Source organism: Notolepis coatsorum (genome assembly GCF_963971535.1).
Source record: "Notolepis coatsorum genome assembly, chromosome: 5".
NCBI classification, from domain to species: Eukaryota; Metazoa; Chordata; class Actinopteri; order Aulopiformes; family Paralepididae; genus Notolepis; species Notolepis coatsorum.
This window is the reverse complement of record NC_140169.1, coordinates 129,879,779-129,906,611: the sequence shown is the minus strand read 5'-3', so window position 1 is coordinate 129,906,611 and position 26,833 is coordinate 129,879,779. Positions and strand designations below refer to the sequence as shown.

Sequence of the window (26,833 nt, the reverse complement as noted above, 5' to 3'; positions counted from 1 at the left end):
TAATACAATATGATGACCAATCTCCTTGTAATATAATATAATATGATGACCAATCTACTTGTAAGATAATATAATATGATGACCAATCTACTTGTAATATGATATAATATGATGACCAATCTACTTGTAATATTATATAATATGATGACCAATCTACTTGTAATATGATGTCCCATCTCTGTAATTTAGGGACTAAATGTCGGGTGTGAGTGAGGCACGCCTCACAGACTCTGCTGCACTTGTTTTTAATTTATTGTTGTATTTCTAAAACAAAAATGCCCCGACTGAAGTCTTTGGATATGAATATGAATTCAATATATTGTTCAGCCCTACAGTGCAGCAATGATTAGAATGGGCCCAAAACAACAGGAATGAATACAGTAGCCCACATCATTTCAGCTAAAATACTAGAAAGATGCGCTCAGTAGAGTACAAATCTCCACCAGGCTTGCTGTTAAAAATGCCGGACTGCTGTCAGAAATGCAAGCTGAGGCCACAATGAGGCATTCCAGTGTCTCAATAAGTTAACGATACTAGAACATGAGATCTTCACAATCACAGTCAAATGAACATATCAATGTTTCTGCATAATCTTTGTCATATTGGTCCTTGCACTGAGCAACAAACCGCAGTCCAGATGACTGGTGCGGAGCACAGCGGAAGAGAGAATTACAAGAGGGGTGGCATAGAACTAGATTTGATGTGAGCATTTCCTGGGTGATAAGATGACAGTAACCAAGTAATAGGCAATAGCGAACATTAAATACTTAGCCTGCAAACATAAGACTCTGACAGAACAATATTGATGTAACTAAGAGATTCAAGCTGTAGCTTTATACTGACTATAATATTTCAATGGACAATGGAAATAAAATACTTGTCGTTGCCCTATTTGAAAAATATTCAGGGATTTCCCCAAGGGGATCAATAAAGGAATATCTTATTTTATCTTATTTCATCCACATTGGCCCTGTAGTTTTTGAGATTAGATGTGGATACACAGACAGACACAAACACACACACACACACAAACAAACACATAATCTCCTCCAGGCAAATATATAATATCTTGGTTTGACGGTTGATGAGCACATGACTTGTAAAGAAACTGTCAGTGTTCTAGCTCAGTCAGCGGGATCTGTACTAAACACAGTTAAACAATGTGGTCACCTGGGATTCCATACTTCTACACAACTCAATGATTCAAGTGTGTGTCCTGTGTCTGATTATGTTTCTGGGGTTTCTGTGAACATACAATTTGCAAAACTGTGCATCACAGAGCTATGCAATCCTTTTTGAGAGTCCATAAATGTACTTGTTTTGGCCATTAGTGTAGATACAGGATGGGGAACCTCCAAACATCAGATATAAATGTAAAATGCTTCGGCTTTGGAATAGACTTGTGAAGATTTCTGACCAGAAACCCACTCAAATATATATTTAATTGGGACATTTTGCATGGGCTAATGAGTTGAAATCCTTATTTTATTTGAACGATTTGTCTTTCATTTTCCAGAACAGGTTATTGTGTGATATTCAGGAGATTAGATCTGTATATGCCTGCCTGCTGTGGCTGTTTTGTTTGTCTTACCATGTTTTAACTTGTTTTAATCTTGTTCTGTTTTAACTTCTATTTATTTTACCCCTTGCCCCCTATCCCTCAAAAGGCGGTACCTTTTGCCAGGTCACCATTGTAAATAAGAATTTGTTCCTAATAACTTAGCTGGTTAAATTAAATTAAATTTAAATAAGATTGGGAGTCAAATGTTTCTCATGTATAAAGACAATGGTCTGTTGATATGGTATCAACCAAAAGAATACAGTGTATGTGAAGTATAATTTATAAGACAAAGATCCCTGATGTGCACAGATACGTTGAAGAACATTACCATTAGCCCTGGAGCCTGGCAGGTTTAATGCCACCCCAGAGGAGGACAGACTTTGTTTGGTGTGTGAGCTAGGTTTTACTGTCCTGTCTAGAGGACACAAGGTATGTCTTTTTTAGTAAAATGTCCTTCATTCATGTTGATTTCTTTGAGCTGCATGCTTATGAAACACTTTAATTCAGGAAGGGAACTTTTTTTTGCCGCAGATTTTATTTGCCAAGCTTGGGAGAGAAGGTTCAAGACGGAGCTGTAACTGTAATTCTGTACTGTAACTAAATTAAATGTAATGAAATAGTTCACCACTGCAACACAATTTTTTGTATGACATGAACATTTATAAATCAATTCAACTAATATATATATATATATATATATATATATATATATATATATATATATATATATATATATATATATATATATATATATATATATATATATATATATATATATATATATATATATATATATATATATATATATATATATATATATATATATATATATATATATATTAGGGGTAGAACGACTCCCAGAAATCACAGTTCGGTTCATATCATGATTTGGGGTCATGGTTTTTGGTTCGGTACGGTTCAGCGGGGAGAAAAAATCCCATTGCTAATTCAAATAGTATTTGTTAAATAATTTTTATAATAATAAGGTTTTGCCTTCAATGCATTAGCTGAAAGTATAAAGGAACACATACTTGGCTATTATCAATTATAGGTGGCTTTCATTGTGGGCAGTCTGGTAACTTTGCTCTGGACGGCCATTAGGCTTATAATGGACATGTTGGATAATCCCTTGACAATTCTGCCTTGTGTCTTTTCCAAGTTTGGAAATTACCTGTTGCTGAAGTTTGGAAATTACCTGTTGCTGAAGTGACTTTGAGAAGAAATATTAATGTTGTGGCTCGACGGTATGCACTGAAATAACAAACGCGACTGCACTGGGCTGCAGTTTGCTAAAGATAACAACATTACCAGTAGCCTAATAGCCATTTCCGAGGAAAAGTGAAAAGTTCTGCTCCGTTTTGGACTTAAATGTAACGGACCTGAATTACTAATGTTTCCTAATTACTGAACTTAGCATTCCTTATTCTTAGTGTTGTATGACAGTAAATGGAAATAGTCAAAGGCCAGTTACAAAAGCACTCCATACACACCCCAGTGATGTATTAGGCTACAGCAAAGGGTTCCACAGTACCAAAATAAACTGAACGGTCTCTAGGTGCCCTGTTCAGATTCCACCCCTAACATAACATACTGTACTACCTGTGGAAAGTTTCCTCAGTCATTACTTTTAACAGGGATGTAGTTCCACCTTTTCCCCACCGGGTGCAGGACTGCTGCCGTGGGCCATGCATGACAAGTGGGATCACTCACTCACTCACTCACTCACTCACTCACTCACTCACTCACTCACTCACTCACTCACTCACTCACTCACTCACTCACTCACTCACTCACTCACTCACGGACGATCTAGCAGGGACATTTTGTCAGACGCACTCACTCACTCACGATCTACTATGGCCCGGCACGGTATAGTGGCGGCACGGTGGTGTAGTGGTTAACACTGTCGCCTCACAGCAAGAAGGTCCAGGGTTCGATTCCCGCTTGGGGACCAGGTTTCCATGATGCCAGGTACCCAGGTGGGGTATCTCCCAGGCCTTTCTGTGTGGAGTTTGCATGTTCTCCCCGTGCTCGCAAGGGTTTCCCCCCCGATAAGATAAACCCAATGGAAAAACATGCACAACAACAGATCGCTAACGCTGTGGCGTCCTTGACGAAGACGGACAGGAGCACTTGGATTGGTCCCCTGGCGCGGCTCACGTTGACGCCTGTCTGCTCCCGGCTGCCCTTGGGGGGGAAGGACGACGGGATGGGTTGATCGCAGAGACAAATCGCATCGGCGATCCTAAAGAGACAATGCATGCGTGTGTGTTCCGGTGTGTGTGCTATACTAACCACTGTGTGTACCACTAAAACATTGAGTGTCGTTGCATGCCGAATAAAGACCTCTGCAACAGGTCCTGCATTATTATATTATCTAGCAGGGACGTTTTATCGGTGGTGCTTGTTAATGTGATACCGGTGGTGCTTGTTAATGTTATACCGGTGGTGCTTGTTAATGTGATATCGGTGGTGCTTGTTAATGTGATATCGGTGGTGCTTGTTAATGTTATACCGGTGGTGCTTGTTAATGTTATACCGGTGGTGCTTGTTAATGTGATATCGGTGGTGCTTGTTAATGTTATACCGGTGGTGCTTGTTAATGTTATACCGGTGGTGCTTGTTAATGTGATATCGGTGGTGCTTGTTAATGTGATACCGGTGGTGCTTGTTAATGTGATACCGGTGGTGCTTGTTAATGTGATATCGGTGGTGCTTGTTAATGTGATACCGGTGGTGCTTGTTAATGTGATACCGGTGGTGCTTGTTAATGTGATATCGGTGGTGCTTGTTAATGTGATACCGGTGGTGCTTGTTAATGTGATATCGGTGGTGCTTGTTAATGTGATATCGGTGGTGCTTGTTAATGTGATATCGGTGGTGCTTGTTAATGTGATATCGGTGGTGCTTGTTAATGTGATATCGGTGGTGCTTGTTAATGTGATATCGGTGGTGCTTGTTAATGTGATATCGGTGGTGTGATATCGGTGGTGCTTGTTAATGTGATATCGGTGGTGCTTGTTAATGTGATATCGGTGGTTGTCGACGTTCCTGCGTATAATGGTATTCAATAGTAGTTTAGTCTTCCACTATAAATTACAATGCGATATGACGTAATATTTTACATATTTTCCCATCCAATTTCCATCGCAAATTCTTTATAATAGTGCCGCAATGTGCACTTTATATAAAATAAGTATATTTTAATGTATATTTGTATATATATAGCAGATGACGGTATTGTAAAATGCATTCCTTTGCATGGCTCCATACCTTAGAAAGACGGCATACCGCCCAGCCATAATCACTCGCTTCCAAGTACGCTGTGAAAGATTGATGAGTTTTCAGATTAGCAGTGGAAAGAGCCTGTGACTGTAAAAGTTGTGAGGGATGAGCAGACCTACTTAGAAGTCCTGGCCCTGACTTCATCCATCCACCTCTCATTAATATCTAACCGCGTGGCCCACTGCTCTCCGCAGCGCCCAGGCCTCCTCGCCTGGAACGGCTAGCGTCCAGACACCTTGTCCTCTTTAATCCATGCTCCCCGGTGTTTCCCGTTACCGTCTCTGACTGGGCTATATGGTGTTCCTGCTCCAGTCACACCCGGGCCATGGGAACCAGAGCGGTGTGTCACTGACTCCCAAGCGGGCCGGGTCACCTGTATAGTATAGTATAGTATAGTATAGTATAGTATAGTATAGTATAGTATAGTATAGTATAGTATAGTATAGTATAGTATAGTATAGTATTAGTATAGTATAGTATAGTATAGTATAGTATAGTATAGTATAGTATAGTACTACAACCATGAACGGAACCTGACACCATGCTGTATACACAATGACTGCACTGGGATTCATCAGAGAGCTGATTAATCCGATTTTTTATGGGGGGGGGGTAGAGAGAGAGAGAGATAGAGAGAGAGAGAGAGAGAGAGAGAGAGAGAGAGAGAGAGAGAGAGAGAGAGAGAGAGAGAGAGAGAGAGAGAGAGAGAGAGAGAGAGAGAGAGAGAGAGAGAGAGAATCAAACACAGACATAAACAGAGGAGTTAGAGTTTGGTGCTGGACTGGAACCTGAAACCATGCTGGATATACACAATGACTGCACTGTGATTAATCGGAGATGATTAATCCGATTTTCAGGAGAGAGAGAGAGAGAGAGAGAGAGAGAGAGAGAGAGAGAGAGAGAGAGAGAGAGAGAGAGAGAGATCAAGCACAGACACAAGCAGGGGAGTGAGGTGCTGGACTGGAATCTATCTGACAGCTGTTAAGAGCTTTACAGATGAACAAGGTTGCATGGATTGGACAGGTTAGGAGGAGGCACTACGACACAACACTGTTTGAATTCTTGAAAGCTCCCATCCAACCAGTACAGCGTCTACACTACAGTACTGGTGCAGCTCAATCAATTCGAATATCGTGGAAAAGTCAATATATTTCGCTGTATTGATGCAGTAATTTGTGCAAAAGGAGCCCCAACCAAGTACTGAGTGAACATTTTTTTTCAGAAGGCTGACATTTCTATATTACATTATTTCTTTTATTTTTTTTTGATCTTATGTAATATAGAGTTGTTACTGGTTTAGCTACTGAAATACTAATTGGGGCATTTTGAGGCCTCTTTCTGGGGCCTCTTTCTACCAAGGAAATAAAAATAAAGGATGAGTTCACATTCACAATATTACTGTATATCAAGAGGTGTGGAAAAGTACAGTCAGCATATGGTTGTAGTTGAGGCAGCGCCGGGGAAGGATGACAGAATGGGGAGAATCCCCCCGGGGGACACATACGTCAACACCACGGTTGTCCAGGGGCCCCTCTCCATTCACCCTTCCTCACACCAGCTTCCCACGGGGAAAAGAAACATGTTCACCACAGTGAGTGGTCTTCTCATGACCTTCTTACGGAAACAGTATGACCTGCCAGCCGGTTCTTGCTTAAAATATGTAAATAAAGTTCTAATCGACCACAAGACACACGAACAATTTACATAATGTATGTTATGTTATCTCAAGTAATATTTACGTATTGTATTGGAAATGTACAATGTGGACGTATTACGAATTAGTACATGATGTATTACTTTTACGTTGTCAAAAGATTTGATTTTCGCCTGCCGGGGTTGAACTACGTTGGTGCTTTTACCTCGACACTACCAAGACACAGAGACACACCGCAACCCTAACCTTAACCACACTGTTACCTTAAACTAACCACAACCGTTAAAGGGCACTTCACCAAAAAACAATGTTGATTTACTCTTCACATAATCTCACACACATCCAAAAACTCTAAACCGTTTTGCCCTTGTTCATTGAGTTTGACTGGATGTAGATGAAAGAATAGCAACACCTTGTCTTATAGGGACCGCTACCTTTTCATGCTATCATTTCATGGAGCTGTAATTAACAACACAAGGATTCAATGTCCCCGATGACATCACTGGTGGCCATATTCGAACGAATTGACCCGCAATAACGGTTAAACAAATTAATGTGTGTTTTTGGACGTGTGTGAGATTATGTGTCAAATAAATCGTTTTTAAAAATAACCTAACTTTATACCCTAATCACAACCATTAAGCGAACCTTAAAACTAACCTTAACCCTAACCATAACCATAGCATGGGTGTGTGTGGGTAGTGTAGTGTAGTGTAGTGGTGAAAGCACTTGCCTACTACCGCAATGACTACTGGCTTGGCCCCTGGCCGTGGAATTTTGTACATAAGACTTTTGCAGATCAATACGTGAATATATGACTTATACAATACATACTGTACATGTGCCTCAAATCTAAAACACAGGGAATCACAGCCAGGAGAAGAGTGTCGGCACTCTGAAGAAGATGCTACTGTATAAAAAAAAAAGTCTGTCATCATCATCATCATCATCATCATCATCATCATTTTACGTCCCTATTTTCCCACTACAGTGAGGTTGGACGGGCAATGACTCCACGCCACTGGGCACGGTTTTGTGCCATGTCTACATTTATCTCCAAATCCCTCGTATCATTCTCCACAGTCACACATCCCCTCCACATCTGCTTCGGTCTCCTTCACGGCCTCCGCCCATCCACAATCATCTCCTCCACCCCTCTCAACATCCCCCCCTCCTCCGATCTTCTCACTGTCCAAAGCTATTTCCCTGACACCACAGATCTCATCCACCTCGGCACTGGTCCTCCCATCCTGCCATCTGACTCCCGCCACGTACCTCAACATCTTCCGATCACAGCTTCTTAACACCACCATCACCCTTTTTGTCATTGCCCACGTTTCTGAACCATACAGGAGAACTGATCTCACACATGCTTCATATATCCTTCCTCTGATCTTTGCATCTATGTTTCGATTCAACAGTAGCCTACTAATTTCCCTAATTTCGTCATCACTTGCACCAATTAAAGTATAATTATAAGATGATCCGTGTGCTCCAGCCCTCTCCTCTTTGATGCTGTGGTCCTATTCTGAGAGCACCGGACCCTCGTCTTCATCACAGACCCAAGCCGTCTCTCAAGGTCCCGATTGTGTGATATAACACAGCCTTGAAACTAAAGGAACGGGAGAAGAGGACAGAACACACCCTCCACGAGGAAGTAATTAAAAGCTCATTGGCCCTATGATGGAAGAGATCCTTGAGATGCTTGTTGCTAGGAGACAAGCCTCCCCAAAGTAAGGAGGGAGGATGAGGACATGTTTTACAATCACCCGTCTCGTCTTGTCCTAGCGGTTGCATCACACTCACTGACTGCATCAAAAACACAATGCAATATATGGCCTTGTCGGTTCAGCCTAAAGCTAACTGTATATACCAGTTGGTCTATGGTTGAGCTGGTCTTACAGTCTTCAAGAACTGCTTCAAAAGCAAAGCAAACCCCAATGCAATTATAGTTTTTGAGCATAATGCAAAACCCACTATGCTTGTGTGAATATCAAATATGCAGGAGCAACAGCAATCCTTTGAACAATCTATTATGACTCAGAACACAATGTCTAGCTGTCTGGTAAAAGAAATGTTGAGATCGTTGTCAATGCTAGAGACATCAATAAGACAATACATACATACATACATAAAGAGAAAATCATTAGAAGAGGGCTAGGAAACAGAACCAGGCTCCAGAGCCCATATTTAATGAACCCAAAGCTTGCTTTTATATTTCTAATAATGATCAAACAAATCAATATGTCAGAGATTGTACTCCAGTCCCTACACACAACGGTTGTTAATAAGTCATACCAAGAACAATAATTATAATGATCAGTACAACTATTAAAATCACAATTGCTTGCTAAACGAAAAGAAAAAAATAAGTATATCTCCAAAAGGGTCAACTTTTCAGGAATGAACCTGAAAAGGAAACAACCTAATTTCCGGACACCCAGATATTTTTTTCTGTGACCAGCAGCTCTATAGGTCACTCCGCCGGTTGGTTAGTTGGTCGGTCGGTCGGTAACTTGGTCCACAAAAAAATCCCCACCCTCTAGCGGCCACAGGTTTTGCCACATTGGCCACGGAAGTTAGGTGTTTGTGTGTGTTCATGCCATTTGGCTAAAAGGGGGCGTGGTAATAGGAGTGGCCTATCGCAAAAAAAACAAAAGAAAGGTAAAGGTTGCGCAGCTATTGCGAATCCACGTTTGTTGAAGCTCTACACTGGGTTTTGAACGGATCTCACGATCCTCAGGGTCCTGAAGCTTGTTTCTAAAAACATAAGAGATGTAAACTTTCAATTCAACTTCAAGTCAAAAACAGGAACATCACCAAATCGGAGATACAAGGTTTGCGCCGGGACAGCATAGGCCTACTTGAAATGATTTGAATCTTTTAGTAGTTCTAGTTATGTTTATTGTTACTGCCCCCCTGGGTGCTGAGGAGACCTTTCTATTTCTACTATGAGGACCAGCCGACGAGAGTCTCATCAGGTTCCCCAGAGAAGTCTTGTGGTTTTACAGAGAGTACGCTGAGAGCAGAGACCAAAACACGTCAGCAACCCCTGCTGACATCACACAGCACACAACACACAACTCTCATCAGGTCATACTGTTTCCGTAAGAAACACAGAAAGGTCATACGTGTTACTTCAGAGGGTTGACTGCACTTTTCCCTGTTTCCCACTATAGTACATTTCTCAGGCAGGCGCAGGCCGCACTCCCGAGCCCCAGCCGGCCCCTGGCCCCTGGGAGTCTGGGATCAGATCAGCCTGGTCTCAGGCAGGCAGTGGAAGATCATGGTCCACATCCAGGCGGAACACAGTGTTCACCTGTAACAGGCTAGCCCAGCTTTAATATTAACCCCTTCATCTCCTTTGCTCAGTCAAACATCTGTCCTTAGCGTACACCAGCGGAATTACACCACGGCAAACAGTTGCACTCAGATGATTAAATCTCCCATGAACACTAAGTGCACTTTCAGTGCAATACATTAGACACTCCATTATTTATCTTGCATACAAAAGGCCACTATTCTGCTCAATATCCACATGGCGCTCATCATAAACCATTCTATAGGTAGAGACGGACGGACGGTCATACAAATACCTTAAATAATAGCACATAAAGCTATGTGGGTTGCATCGGGGGAGATATGTTTTGAGCGGAGCCAGACTGATAAAAAGGGAGACATTAACTGGATTATATTTGAACCAAACAAGTTTGCGTTGAATGTTCTATTCTTAAAGATTTATTTTTTGGCGTTTTATCGCTTTATTACTACTGGGCAGTCCAGTAGGGAGAGACAGAGTCAGAGGCGGAACGGGAGACAGAGTGGGGGGAAGACATTCGGCAAATAACGACGGGTTCGGGAGTCGAACCCGGGTCGGCCGTGTCGCGGCTGAGCGCGCTATGTGGTTCGCCACTGGGGCGCCCTGAATGTTCTATTCTATCATGCTATTCTAAATATCTTATTCTTAACTAATGATGAATTTATGTTCATATTTAGGTAATAGTAATTTCAGTAGTCATTTTTCTCTGCATTATCATCATCAACTATCCAGTTAGTTTTTATAGTGTAACATTTGGCTACTTAAAATCATTAAACATCTGTATGTATTAAACATACATCATTAAACATACAGAGAGAGAGAGAGAGAGAGAGAGAGAGAGAGAGAGAGAGAGAGAGAGAGAGAGAGAGAGAGAGAGAGAGAGAGAGAGAGAGAGAGAGAGAGAGAGAGAGAGAGAGAAAGAGAGAGAAAGAGAGAGAGAGAGAGAGAGAGAGAGAGAGGAGAGAGAGAGAGAGAGAGAGAGAGAGAGAGAGAGGGGTCTCAGGATCAGCCCCTCCCATTCGTCACTGTTCAGGTATGAGCGGCTCCAGTGTTAGTTGAACTGTTTTGGCACCAGCTTAGTTAACAACATTAGCTGAGTTTAGGTTTTTACTGTGGCTTGGCCATGCAGGGATGGCGGAGGATGCAAAATATGTTAGATGCATTTGACCCATTGCTCATGCCCATAGTTTCTAAAATTGAAGGTCCACACACTGGTCTGTGTGGATTATGAAGATCCTGGGTGGATCTTAATCTACCTGGACATGCCGCCCAAGTAGAGCCTATGTATGGGAACACATATGCAGTGGGGGGGGGGATCATTGAACTGTCAATTTGTAGGATATAATCTTAACTCGCTCATGTGTTCCTAAATCATTTTTTCCAGTTCGCACACAAATCTATTTTAGTCGCAAATGCGAGTGAAACGCTCACACTGTCCAGGCCTTGCATTATGACCTGTCAGCTGAACTGTCAAAAGAGTTCATCTTATACACACATGAGCTCTCTTGTTAAGGGATGGAGAAGAATTTGTGGGGCTTTAGTTGTAGAGCTTTTGGATTGATAAATATTTCACCTCAATGTTGATAATGATATTGATCAAATCAAATAAAAACCACTATATTTTGAAGGAGGAAAGGCTTGTTATGGTAGGTGGTATTTATAGCGAATAAATCAGTCTCAAAGACAGAGGAGTAGGTGTAAGAGGTTGCTTTGTAATTTATTACATTGCAAGGTGTTTGCCAGTACTGTTATTATTAGACAATGGTTTAGCTTAGGGCTGCACGATTAATCGGGGGAAAAAACGTGATCTCGATTCATAGACCTATGCAATCTCATTTGAAAATTATGACGATTTCTTTTATTTAAAAGATGTTTTATTTATTATTATTTTTTTTTTTTTTTACTTAACTTTTTAAAATGATGACGATTCTGACTTGAGTTATTTTGTATGTTACAAGAGACTTTTAAGTTTAAGTCAAGCACTTTCATATATGTTATGTTTAAGTTTAAATCAAGCACTTTGATATGTTATGTTGTCTGTTTAAGAAAGAGTGCAATAAATGATTTTATTAAAAAAATAAGAATCGTGTGAGAGAATCGTGATCTCAATTCTTAGAGAGAAAAATCGTGATTCACATTTGAGCAAGAATCGCCCAGCCCTAGTTTGGCTGTAAGTAGCCTAATAGATGAATTATTATAGCTTGGGAGGAGATTATGCGCTTGGTTGCGTCTGTGTGACTGTATGTCTGTCTGTCTGGACTCTGGAGCTCATCTCACCAACTTATAAGGCCGCAGTGGATGAACTGACCACATAGGCTGACAGCAGGGAAGTGCATGCTGTAATATATTTCACATCAGTCAACGACAAGTATTTTATTTGAATTCATTTCCATCATTGTCCATTGAAATACATATTCAGGAAAAGTTACACCGTTTGAACATACAGTAGGTGTAAAATACTACAGTTTGCTGCTCAGAGCCTCTGCGAATCGGCTCTCTGGCCCCTATTTACAAACCCTATAATAATAATAATAATAATAATAATAATAATAATAATAATAATAATAATAATAATAATAATAATAATAATAATAATAATAATAATAATAAATTCTATTTGTACCGCACTTTATATTTGTGAAAATCTCAAAGTGCTAAAGTGCCTATTGTCATTTCTAGACCCTATTGTCCATTGAAATAAGGCCCGCCTCCTCGTGCTTGGAACCTGTTTCTAACATAGTACTTCCTATCACCCTTCCTATGCTTCCTAACATCCTCCCTATGCTTCCTATCACCCTTCCTAAGCTTCCTATGCTTATTTTTTTTTTTTTTTTACTTTGACCAGACAGCTGGTTCTTTTAGCGTTTATCGCTTTTTCTGGTCAAGCATGACCGACAGAAACAGGTTGAATGGGGTATAGATCGGGGGAAGACACTCTGAGAAAATACGGCGAGTCCGGGAGTCGAACTCGTGTACCCCAGATCCGTGACGCGCACGGTTGTCCCCGACGCCGAAATAGCGCCGAGATACGCGGTGAGCTACTGGAGCTCCCCTCTTCCTATGCTTCTTAATATGCTTCCCATCACCCTTCCTATGCTAGCTACCTATTATATTCTAGCATTTGCATGCGGTCGGTCAGTGTGTTTGTTAGCATTGCTAATAAGGAGAGCTGTCAGTGTTTTTGTGTTTGTCTGTGTATTTGTCTGCCTGTGTGTCTGGCATAACGCCTGGTGGAGATTTGCACTCTACTGAGGCTGAGCACACCTTTCTAGTTTTAAGAATAGTATTCACACCTATAAAAAATTTTGAAATATCGACATTACCATATAATAACCTCAATTAAATCCTTCTTATGATGCTCAGTGAAAGGCGCAACCATTCTTTACTATGCTCAGTTAAAGCACAGTTACACTGTAGCAGTCTCAGTTGAGCTGACTCACGCCAACCAACATAAATACAAAGGCACTGGGCTTATTCAGACACGGGAACCAGGGAAATTCCCATCCTAGTCCAGAGTGAACTTTGACCTCCTCCAGGAAGTCACTAATTCAGGGGTAAGGAAGTGATTCGAGGGTTAAAGCAGCAGCTAAAAGAGAATGACATCACCGACAAGCACCACCCATTCCTATACTGTATGGCACGCTGCATAGCCCAGAGCACACACTGCCCCTCGGGGTCTGGAACCGTTACAAAGCGGGTTGTTGACAGGAGGTGAAATCAGTAGTCAGTACTCAGTACACAAACAATCTCACTGTAGTCACACTCACACACGACAGCAGCCCAGACTACAGTACCTGTTGACTACAGAACAGCTATATGGACATTTGAATTAAATTGCGTAAGAGGTCAATGGTGAGAAACACCAGTTTGATTGGCAACTAAAAGAAAATGTAGCCCAACTTGTGTTTCTTATTCTCACCTGTACCTCGTTCTATTTGCTGTTGCTGCTTTGATACCCGAATTTCCCTACGGGGATTAATACAAGTTTATCTTATCTTATCTGATCTTGTCTTATATTAAGCTAAATGTTAATCCTCACCTTTCAAACATCTGAAAGGTTTTGGTTTAACTTCATAGACACTCTATGAAGTTAAACCAAAACTTTTCAGATGTTTGAAAGGTGAGGATTAACATTGGTGTGTGTGTGGGGAGGGGGGTGACAACTGAAGAAACAGAGTAAAGAATATCAGGTCCCACAGTCCAACATCGGGGGGAAAAGCCCTTTAAAAACTAAATAGATTTGCATACGCCCCCCTACAGTGATGCCAAATATCAAAGAAAAATGTATCAAACACATTGTCACACGCTCAATAAGCCATTGTGTCAACCTCTGATCTATTCCTTGATGAGGCAATCCACCAAGTCATTATATCCAATCTATATATTCTAGTGTTCAAAAGCCTTTTAGCCACAGGGCCAGTCTGCCTGTTAGATCTATTTTCCTCTCGTAGGGAAAGCGCTGAGCAACAAGGTCGATGGCTGTCTCTAAAACACTTTCTACATCATACAGATTCACAAGCCCAAGAGGTTTGTTAAATTAATTAGCCCCACCACATGAGAGACAAGTCAGAGCCAGGGTGTACTCGGCTACATCCTAGCATCATTCCTAGAATCATTTTCATTTGCCCCCAAAAAGGTAACAAAAAGATGCCCGTTTCCTAGGGGTGTGTAGTGTGTAACAATTCGACCCCACAACGATTCGATTCGATTACAATTCTTCAGGCAACAATTCAATGCATCATGAAATCTCTTAATTTGACCACGATTCGATTCGATACATTTTCGATCAGTTAATTCCCCAAAAAAAATGTATACACAAATGTGGCTGGGGGAACTGATTCACTCAGCATGAATGGACTATAGGTCAATAATAGGGGTGTAAATATTTGACCCCACAACGATTCGATTAGATTACGATTCTTCAAGCAACGATTCAATATTCATTTGACCACGATTCGATTCGACCTTAGGATCGATGCATTTGTTACACCCCTACCGTTTCCAATTACAAAAACAAAGCATTCCGTTCATGCCCTTAATCGCCAGATCGCTCTTGAAAAAGAGATTTTAATCTCAATGATGCTTATCTGGTTAAATAAATCATTTGATTGATTGAAGAGTCACACATTTATAGGAGCAACGGATTCCTGCCAAACCATCTACAAAAACCTAGAGGTTCATTGTAGTCCTAGCTGGAAAAATATCGATACAGCATGATATTGTGATACTTTCCCCCAGGATATTGTATCGACGTGTGATTTTCCAGTATCATGATATTTTACATTAGACTTTTTCCAGGCCTTGTTTACTTAAAGAATCCTGCAAGAATCCTTTGCATTTCCTATTGATTAATACATTCCATGAAAACTAAAGAAAGGAAACTTTTTACTGTGTGTATTGAGGTGTTTCCCATTTACTAACGTTATAACATTTCTTTCTCAAATGTCTCCGCTATGATGTATCACAACACAGGGGTCACGATTCAATATATTGCAGTATATCACAATATATTGAATCATGACCACTGTGTCGTGATATGAATTGTATCAACAGGTTCTTGCCAGTACACAGCCCTAGTCAAAGTTAGTCAGCACTCTAAACGTGAGGCCTTATATCTGTGGCACAGCTCTCTCTAAAGAAGAGTCCCAGAGGAGGGCCTCCCAGCAGGCCCAGTACAAGAGCTATCAGGGGGCCTCCATTCTACCAGGCCGTGGGGGGAGCCAAATAATTCTATAGCCTAATAGAATATCAGGGGAACCCAAGCTCAATTCATCTGCCTCAACTACCACACGGCAGCACGCAGTCGCATGGCTAGAACGTCTAGAAAATGGCTAGAACTTCAGAAGAAGAATTTGATGATTACTGTAAGAGTACGGGCTGGTTAGAAACTCATACAACACATGCAGTACATGCTATAAATTGAGTAAGTGAGTGAGTGAGTGAGTGAGTGAGTGAGTTGAGTGAGTGAGTGAGTGAGTGAGTGAGTGAGTGAGTGAGTGAGTGAGTGAGTGAGTGAGTGAGGGGGTGAGTGAGTGAGTGAGTGAGTGAGTGAGTGAGTGAGTGAGTGAGTGAGTGAGTGAGTGAGTGAGTGAGTGAGTGAGTGAGTGAGTGAGTGAGTGAGTGAGTGAGTTGAGTGAGTGAGTGAGTGAGTGAGTGAGTGAGTGAGTGAGTGAGTGAGTGAGGGGGTGAGTGAGTGAGTGAGTGAGTGAGTGGGTGAGTGAGTGAGTGAGTGAGTGAGTGAGTGAGTGAGTGATATGTAGCCAATCATCACCTATGAGGTCCATTTTTCACCTGTGGCTAGTATAGCCTGACATAAAGAGCTATACATTATAAAGATATTAAAATATCCAAATTGTACCAACAGTATGTTGCACCACACTTCGCACAGTTTTCATAGACTACCTTTGTTGCATCGGGACACACTGAAGTTGTTGTGCTACAAATGGATGACAACACTCCTGTCCATACACTGCGCCTTGGAGACCATTTTGACCAGAGGAGAAGAATTTCTCTTTTTCTTTTTTTACTGGGAACATCTGTTCAAGTCCCAACATATTTATTTTAAATCTCTCCGGGCATTAAGTCCAGTGAAAATAATACCTTCTTATTTCTATTTGGTTACCAGTAACGTAAATCCACTCAAAGTGCTTGTCACTGAAAAAGAAATCTTGTTCAAACAAAAGTCTCACTCTGATATTGCGTAACGCGCGCGCGCGCGCGCGTGTGTGTGTGTGTGTGTGTGTGTGTGTGTGTGTGTGTGTGTGTGTGTGAGTGAGTGTGTGAGCAGGAATGAAAACAAAACAGTGGAAGCTGGAAGCGTGGTACTGGAGAGGAGTGTTACCACGGAAACTTTGTTGCATTGGAATACAGCTACCATAGTGGTATCTAAAAGATAAAAACAATGGTTCATGTTTGTGCATTCCCAAACAACATGTCGCCCACTTCGTATAGGGTTCATATTAGGGATGTCCGATATTATCGGCCGATATCGGCATTAAAATGTGATATCGGAAAATATCATTTTTTTTTTTTTTTTTTACATTTCTATAACCTTTATTTACCCAGGCAAGCAAGTAAGAACAAATTCTGATTTTATTTATTGTCAAAAGTATGCATAATGTTGTGTTAATTCCACAACAAGAGATATGTAATGTTAGTTACCTGAAATGATTCCATTTTTTGGGGGGGGGGGGGACCCTGCACATATCGGTATCGGTTGATATCGGTTGATATCGGTATCGGAAATTAAGAGTTGGACAATATCGGTATATCGGTAAAAAAGCCAATGTCGAGCATCCCTAGTTCATATTGATACGGAGGAACACGCTTAAGTTGTGGCTAGCTTGTGCTACATGGACCCAAACAGTTGAGACACCCTGGCTGCACCGAAACAAGAAATCTGCTATTCCATGAGTGGAGAGAGCTGCTGCAGTGCAGACAGAGTGGAGGTAATGTAACATTAAGTATTACAAATGGTAATTGTGACTTTTTTGATTGACAATAATTATTAAGCGTCGGATATAATGTTATTGCAATAAGATCAATAAACACAGATAATATTTTATCAGAATTTCTCCCGTTTGTCCTGGACATGTGGACCAGCACCAATGTTTTTCTAAGAGTGGAGAGACCTGCTGCAGACAGAGTGGAGGTAATGTTATTAGCTAAAGTTATTGTGTCGACCTGGGATGTTAGAACAGAGACCGGAAGAAGTGAAACGTAAACACATGGTCTCTGTAGGGATCTTTACATAATGCAGTCAGACACAATTACAGTCTGAGCCTGTCAGTGGCAGCACTTTTAGTGGACGTGTTTTGACATCATGCACAAATGTCCCCAAGGATTACATTACAGCGGCTTGGGACTGAAGCCATCCCACTCAACACTGGGTCCAGATTTAAAAATACAAGAATGACCATGTAAGTAAACTACCAGTGAAATTAAACTACCAAAGTTAAAAACAAGCATAATCAAGTCTTAACTCTCATACTGTGATGATATCATAACCATACACTACTTACACACAATTAACTCACACACATGGGGCAGATGCCGCACCATTGGAAACAGGACAACTATTAAACCACTCCTCTGTGCTATTATGACACATTTGTACCAAGGGGGGGCAAGTACAACATTCTGTGTATGATCAAAGTAAGAACTAAATAATGCTAACAAACACAAACACCATCTGAAAGGCTTTTATTTTTCTGCTATGATTTTGGTCCAAGACGGGAGAAGATGCTGATTCCTAGTCATCTTCTGCACCCTCCATTTTTTTTATGACAGCGTTCTTCTCCCCCAGTTACTTTACATGACCCATCTCAAACCCCGCCCCCTCTTTACTTGATCCTCCAATCACAGCTGTTGCTTCTTTGTCCGAGGGAAGCAACAGCTGTGATGGGAGGATCAAGAAAAGAGGGAGCTGGGGATTGAGATGGGTCAATTGGGATCATATACCTGATTAGAAGGCCGTGGCATGTGGCTGACATCATCATGACATCATCACACACACTCTTTTGAAATGATCAGGGGGAAGGAACAACACCCCTCGTGCTTTGTAGATGTAGTCATTGTCGTCCTGAGAGTGATGTCATGACAATACACACCGGATATATTATTATTGTTATTAAGCACAAGGTCAGTCAGAACAGGGGTGGTGACACTATGGAGCATTGTAAAGTAAAAGCAGTACAGTTTGTCTGTAGGGGCGGAGTCTAGCTGGAAAAACAAAGAGAGTTCCTCCTCAAGGGGCCTCGCGCGAGGAGCACTGAACTCAGAGCCAATCAAATGTCTGCAAAGTACTCCCATCTGCACCGTTATCCCAGTTTACCCAGACCTCTAAGTATTGGCAGGAGCCAGGGGTGCGGCCAGTGAGATTATCCTGGGACACATGTGCTCTCATCGGGAATGAAACATACCATACGGTACTGTGTGTTCGATGAATCCAGTGAATGAATATCTGCATTTCTATAGGGCTTTCTGAGTTACTACTAGGACACAAAAAGGTACTATAATGGAATGACAGCATACACGTTTCAATATGGGTGGGCCCCAGTATGAATGGCACCTCCCCACTGTCAAGCACTCTACCCACTCAGCTACACAGGTCCAGATGACAGTGATCCTCACTTGCATTCGTCATGTCAGTGGGAATTAAAATGTACCAATGTTCCTCTAACCTAAAATCTAAAGATTTGCATCACATGCCAATACAAAGCCACCAAAGCCCTTCCCTGCACGGAGGGGGGCAATTTGTAGACGTTGTCATTATCTTGTACACACACCCTGTACAACTCCGGACCGTAGGCTACTGGATAACCCCACTTCGGACGCGATTTGCAGGGTTTCCAATACAGGCTATTATATCAGAAATGTAACCAATGTGGGGCGGTCAGGTGGCGTAGCGGAGATTGCGTTCGTCACCAACCCCGGAGACGCTAGGATTCGCCTGTTCGAATCCAGCTCACAGCTCCGGGGGTTGTCACCAGCTTGGCTGGCCGTTCACACTAATACAATATTGGCAGTATTAGAGGGTGGGAGAAGCTGGCGGGGTGGGTCCGGGTCGTTGTAAACAGCGACTCCTACAGTTCGGTCGGGGGGCCTGCTAAGCGCGGATAGGATCTAAGTGGGATAGTGTGATCCTTCCACACGCTACGCCCTCTCAGTGAGAATCCGCGCTGCCAGGTGAAAAGAAGCGGTTGATTGGCTAGACGTGTGTCGGAGGAAGCACGTGATAGCCTCCACTCTCCCAGACCGACTGTGGGGGGTAAGTGCGCAGCGACCAGGAAGGGGATTGGGAATTGGCATAACGACTAACATTGGGATGGGAGAAAATCGGAGGAAAAAAGGAGGGGAAAAAATAATAAAAAAAATAAAAATTAACCAATGTGAAATTCACCAGTTCTCGCTACAAGCTACAAGGTCAGAGTGGCCACAGTATGGGAATACAGTATTTAGCAGACCAGTGTGTGTGTGTGTGTGTGTGGTGGGAACAAACTGTATCACAAGCACTTCATGACACATCTCATTTCATCCTCCGAGTAGCTCATCTCGGAGACGAAGACGCTTCCCTGGGGTTGAGTCAAACGAGTGTGTGTCTTTCGGACTATAGCAGGCAGACGGGTTATTATTGCTCTCCTTTGATATTACAGCAGCTCTGTGCCACCTTGGCTTTGCACTGTAAGACTTATTACTGGGAGTTGGGAGCCTAGATACCCTCCGTTCCCTTGGACAAATCTTCAACCTTAAATCAGCTCACTTGACACACAGTGGCCGAACAGGGAGCAGCAGAGAACGTCTGAATTGAATCTAGCCGGGCCACTGACAGATCCCCCTAGCCCCTTTTTATGGTTGCTTTTCATTCGTCTCTAGCTCAGAAGGTAGTTTCCACAGTAACATGACAAAAGCATGCAGCTAATCACACACACACACACACACACACACACAGGACAGTGTTACAGAAACAAGATGGAGTCACGCCCACTTTAATGGACAGCCTGCCGGACACTACTACTCCTTTGACGGACTCTCATAACACTGTGGAATTTCTCAGGTAAATACCACGATACCTCATTACTCAACGGGCCACACAACGGAATAATGTCACTGTGTCCTCTAGAATGTAGCCCATTTTATGAAAACAAGGAGGATATCAAATTTTTGATTGTTACGGTAATAAATAAAGATGTATTTTATTGGCAGCAAAGACATTTACGAGTAACTGAGGACTCGCAAAGGAGAGGCTGGCGGTTTTTCTATTCCTAACGGCAAGGAACCTTGGCATAGCCTACTGCGTGACATCACTCCCACGTGGGTTTATAACGGCAAGTTGTTCACGACTGAAGCAGGCAGGTATGATCCTTGACAACAACTAAACCACAAGCGCCCTACCTAATGGTCTACATAAATAGGAACATGTCAACGTTATGGGAAATGCACTTCTCCAGAGTCAGACGAGAAGATAGATACCAATTTCCTCTCTGTGTGTTCAGTAGACAGCTATCCGGCTCCAAGCTAGCCTAGCTTAGCACAAATGAATGGAAGCAGATACGGACCACTAGCCTAGCTTAAAACTCCGGGAGAGGTGTTTTTGGCCAACAGCTAGGTGAGTGGTCCATATCCGCTTCCATTCATTTGTGCTAAGCTAGGCTACCTTGCAGCCGGATAGCTTCCCATCGACGCACAGAGAGGAGATTGGTACCGATCTTCTTGTCCGACTCTGCAGAAGACATTAAGCTCATTTCCCATAATGTTGGCATGATCCTTTAAGAATAATTATAATAAGATAAATGAGATTCTTTTAACTTTGGAAAAGGAATGATGTCATGAGATGAGACAAAATGTGTGGAATATTAGGATACTTCAAAGAGTTCTTCACAAGGTCAGAATGAGCTGCATGGAAGAAAGAAAATCTACCAATCCCAGTAGGGAATCATCACAGATTCTTCATTGCTGATACCAATTCTAAATCTCTAAGTCTATTATTCTAGACTTATATATATATTCTATTCTATTCTTCTAGAATTAGACGATATTATTTGGGGGTCATTGGGTGAAAATAATCCTTTTTCTTTCTCCATTAGAAACTAACATCACCGGGCGGCTAGGTGGTGTAGTGGGCAAGGCGCTCGCCACCAATGCAGGAGACGCTGGGTTCGAGCCCAGCTCTCTGCATTGCTATCAGCTTGGCTGGTCGTTCATACTAATACAATTGGCAGTATTAGGGGGTGGGAAGCTGATGGGTGGGGATCGGACGTTGTGGACAGCGACTCCTACAGGTCGGTTGGTGCGCCTGCGCAGCAGAATCAGGAAGCGACGGGGGCGGCGTGTCCCTCCCACGCAGACCCCCGACGCTGAGAGATCGCGCTGTGCAGGTGAAAAGATGCGACGGCTGCTTCCTCGAGTACCGGAGGGGACACGTGATGTAAGGCTTCGTCCACATTGCAGCCGGCTTGTGGGAGGCATGGCCTAACAGCGTTCGAGACGGGGGAGGGTAGAATTGGACGATATACGAAATTGGGATGGGAGAAAAATTGACATTTCTCCATTATTTCTAACATCCAAAATACAGAAATTCAAGCTCTTTGCTTGTACTACTTGACACGGTACACTGAACTCTAGACACATTTCTTCCGGTATTGGGTTTCAGAATTGGGGGAAATTCTCTTGATACTGATATTCTCATTTAGCCTGCTATTGGCTCGATATCGTGCTTGCAAAGAGGAGGGGGAGCTGGGGGAGGTTTATATTCCTAACGGCAAGGAACCTTGGCATAGCCTACTGCGTGACATCACTCCAGCCATGGATTTATAACGGTAAAGTTGTTCATGACAGATGCAGGCAAACTTATGATCCTTGACAACAAATACACCACAAGAGCCCTACAGTCAATAAAAAGGAACGTTCTGAAATAGAATGACGTCATGAGACCAAACAAGTGAAATATTACTTGGGTTTACAAACTCAGAACGAGTTACATGTACAAAAGAAATTATAATAATAATTTAAAAGCTACAGAATAACACTGCATAGGTGAAATATGACTTACTATTATGTAGGGAATCACTGATACCCTTTTCCACTGCAGATAAGAGATACTAATGGTCTAAAGTATCTTCTTCTAAGACTTTTTGTTTTGGGTCACTGGGCAAAGAAATGATGGGGAAATAATCAATGTTTCTCCATTAGAGAGATCTACTGTCCAAAACAACTGAAATTCAGGTTGCTTTGTTTTCATTACTGACATGAGAAAGTCCTGCTACTGCCTTTTAGGAGCGAGGACACCGATACCGTGTTTTAACCTGGTGTTTAGCCCAATAATATCCCATACCAGTACCATCATCTGTGCACCCCTATTGTCATTACTCTGCATGACAACCGACCCACATCTACAGTGCATGATCTACTGCACACATTCCCAGTGACTTGTGAGCCTCTGGTGATCTGTAGCCACAGGCCAGTGTGTCTGGGAAGAGAAGAGGGCAATGTTACCGAGTACCACTGTTCACATTATACAGTCAACTTGAAACACAGGCCTTTATTATATTCTCATTCAGTGACAGGAATGCTGCATCCGTCATCAGACGTATACACAACTGTGGGGGGGGGGGGGGGGGGGGGGGGGGGGGGGCAATACCAAGCGAATGGAAGATATTGTCGTGCCAAAACCACACCTCAGAGACACAAATATTTGGAGTATATATACCTATTGAATTAATCACTGTAACACCTGATACAGATCCCCTTGACAGCGTTTGAAGTGAAACAGGCAATCGGTTGTTGACGTCTCCTTCATTAATATTGCATATGATGTAAAAGGGCCCCATTTACAGGCAGTAACCGGGCCTTGGTTAACTTGCTCTTGGGTTTAGCCAAAGGGGAAAAGAGCAGGAAACTTCTGTTTTCAATGCCTTGTTGTCCCCAAAGCATCGCCAGCGATCTTTAAATAACACAGGCAAGTGGGTCTGACTTAATTATCAACTGAGCTGTGACTAACGTGTTTAGCCATTGATAAATGGAAGCCACGCTTAGTCTCTGCTATGCTTGAGAACTTATATGAAAGCATAGACGCAAATTTTTTTTTACAAACAAACAATGTTGAGGCAAGGTGTAATAACATGCCACTATGCCCACCTTGGAGTGGGTATACACTCGCTTGATTTGAAGAAAATGAGAAAGGGATGAGAAATATCCATTGTTGACAAGTAAAGCATCATGTCTGCCTGGGTTCAAAACTGGCCTGCACAACATTCTCACTAATTTATGACAGGGGTGGCAATTAGAGGGCAACAGATTATGCTATATAGCCAATATTGGGCAAGACTCCAATCCAGAGATGTGATCTGACCTTACTTAGAGCCTCCATGCTTCATCTAGTTCATTAGAGCACTTATGTCAAGGTTGTATGGCTTACATGCATGAATGGGTATAGGCTAGGGCCGGCTATCTAAAACTCAGCATGCCCTACAGTTGACAAAGTCCAGATAAGAGGATGCATCCATTTAGAAAAATAGAAAACCATCTTAATAATACCACTTTTCTTTTATATGTGCCATCAGTATAGGCTACTCCCTATAGGTCAAAGCCAAAGAAACTGGGCTATCTTCTTAAATTGCCGTTACATAAAGACAGAAATGCTTGCATTTGGCATGCATCCAGAGACTAATCAGTCTACGGTGTTTGGAATACTGACATAAACTCGCCAGAGTCGGCTCAAATGAACTAACCTATAATGAAATTCACAAATTATCATTGATTCTAGCAGCACTGCACACTCGAGGGGGGGGGGGCAAACCTGTTTAAATATGTAATTTGTTGAAACCGACGTCATTCATTCTTCTTTCTTATCTAACCTAGTCATTTTGTCTACAAGATGTTGGGACAATTAAAGGTTTCATTCAGTAGTCTCTGCGTCTCACTCAAGACCAATGCATTATTGCGATCGAAATGAACGGAACACTGCGATTGCATCGATGCCCCCCCAGCGCCCAAACCCAATTCACTATTCCGCTCGTCAAATAAAATCTGTTAGATAGAAGAGGAAGCAACAATGCTAGTCTTGGTTTTTTGTAGTAGCCTATATGCGACGGAATGCAATGAAACGAACCAATAGGTATATACACAGTGATAATGACAATATTTACCTGATCCAAAGGGAGATTTATAATTTCACTAATAGGTTGCAGCAAACTGGATCCTGTACACGCCGGAGAGATCGTCTCAGTGGCCATGATTCGGGCGGCGTTGAGGGAGTCCAGCGCTCTCTCTCTCCCCTCCTCTGACAGACAGTGGGTCCCCGCTTCGCCCCGAGTCTCTCCTCCTCGCCCGCCGCTGTGGCTGGCTGCTGTTTGCTGCTGGCCACTACTGGCTGCTAGATGCGCTACATCAGCGCTTATGTGCAGAGAGACCGACCCCGGTGGCAAAGAGAATCCGAAAAAACAGTCATTGTGTTGGAACGCGGTTAAGAGGGGAGAATGATGCGACTCGACTTCACAGTCAGCTGCTTTTTTAGAGAGACAATTATTATACTAGACGTTTTCAAACTCGCAACAATATAACGAGCCTCGCCTTTTTCCGAACACACGTATAATAAACTAGTTGCAGCCAGGCGGGGCATATCGTCATCATCATCACCATCATCATCACATCATCATCATCATCATCATCATCATCAGGTAGATATGTGTTGAATGTGTTGTCCAATATATCCCAATAGCACTCTTCCCTCTACTCCTGTCCCTCAACACCACCCCTGGGTAGAAGACAAACAGCTTGGACAAACCACAACAAATCCTATCTTGTGTTTTACATCATATGGTACAATATGTACCAGTCAGCCTGTGTGTGTGTGTGGGGGGGGGGGGGGGGGGGGGCAACTGGCAAAAGTAGGCTACTGTATAATTACGACTGAATTTGATCTTTAAATATTATTCCTTTGCTCTTTGACAGTTTACAGTGAGCTTTTTCAGCACTTCTTCACAGAACTAGAGTGAGATGTGAAAATTGAATGGGAATCTCTCCAGGATAAGAAAGTAGAGAGTTAACAGATAGTACAGGTTGACACGAGGTTTTATTCAGGGTTCTGTCAGTGGGACAATGGGAGTGATAGTATCAAGCTAATTATGAATGAAACCAGTCTTTTTGACCAACATTAAAAAGTAAATTGATATTTGAATCCTCTTCTTGTGTGATGCAAACCTTTGTATGATGCTAATATTTGGAATATCAAGATTATGTAAATGCCTTAGCCTACTTGGTTGCCAAATAACAGAAAGGTAAACACGTCTAGGTTTATGTATTAGTGTATACTGTAGTATTTCAAAGAGAAAATGGTGTGAGTAGTCAAGTGGCCTTAAACGTAGAGCCACACTTGGTATTGCACTTTGTTTACATTTTTTGTTTTGGTCTGATGCGTGGTTTGGAGTTTAGTAACGTATTATACTGTGAACACCTTAATAATAATAATAATAATAATAATTCATTTAATTTATATAGCGCTTCTCAATGACCCGAAGTCGCTGACCTCTCTTGCCAGAGCCTGATGTGTGGCCAGCAGTAGCAACCCTTCCTCTATTCCCACTCAACTCCAACCCACACATCAGACCAAAACTAAAACAAAAATGTAAACAATGTGCAGTGCCAAGCGGGACTCTTTTACCTAGAGGTCGCTGTTTGACAGCTAGCATTACAGATTCTACCATTCTCGTTTTGCACGACACAAATCTCACAATAATCGTTCCAGATTAATAGGGGCAATATAACTTCTATCACTGAGATGGAGGTTGCAGGCTACCTGCACCATGCAGTCTAGCCAGCTGGCAACCTTTACAATGAATTAACATACCAAGTGACCTCCACACACTGGGCTCTTTTTGTATTCCAATCCCAGATCAAACTGTCCAAATTGGCAGGATTTGGGCCTACTGTATTGTGATAGCAAAATTAGGCGACTCCATTATATTTACAGTATAAATAAATAAATACATCATCAGTAGGCCTGAGGATGGTAGATTAATTACCTACTTGTTGGATTACCATTTTGAATTGATAATGGCTGTGTAGATAGTAATAACGATTATAAATGGAGTGAATTGTTCATAAGTAGAATTCCAAGTTAATTATTGAATTCCAATAGATTACACTGCTAATTAGCCTACAATTCTAAACTGGTAATCGGCTATGATAGATTACATGTTGCAAGCACTGGTTGCAAATAATCTTCTCAACCTTGTAAAAAGGGTCCCCTTCTCCAATGCAGAATAAAATGCAATGCGCATTTCCTCGCCAATACGGCAGGCGGCAGCGACCGCTAGACTATGGACTGAACAATGCACGCGAGGAAGACGTGTCCCCGCCTTTCGTTGTTATTCCTTCTATTTTTTTTATCAGAATCAGAATCATCCTTATTGCCAAGTAGTTTTCACATAAAAGGAATTTGATTTGGTCTTTTTTGGTGCGACAGACAATTACGGACCGTTATTACGGTAGAACTAGAATAGAGTAAAAAGGTGGA

At 42.1% G+C, this 26,833-nt stretch overlaps 1 protein-coding gene across 1 annotated transcript in view; it reads right to left on the bottom strand.

Moving 5' to 3' along the window:
• The window catches only part of mboat2b (membrane bound O-acyltransferase domain containing 2b), a 72,840-nt gene extending 47,959 nt beyond the window's left edge, over positions 1 to 24,881 (bottom strand). Inside the window, exon 1 of the mRNA XM_084313827.1 lies at positions 24,465 to 24,881. Within this exon, the coding sequence (XP_084169953.1) occupies positions 24,465 to 24,551 (87 nt within the window). The 5' untranslated portion in view covers positions 24,552 to 24,881. The remainder of the gene's footprint in view (positions 1 to 24,464) is intronic.
• Positions 24,882 to 26,833: the final 1,952 nt, after the last annotated feature.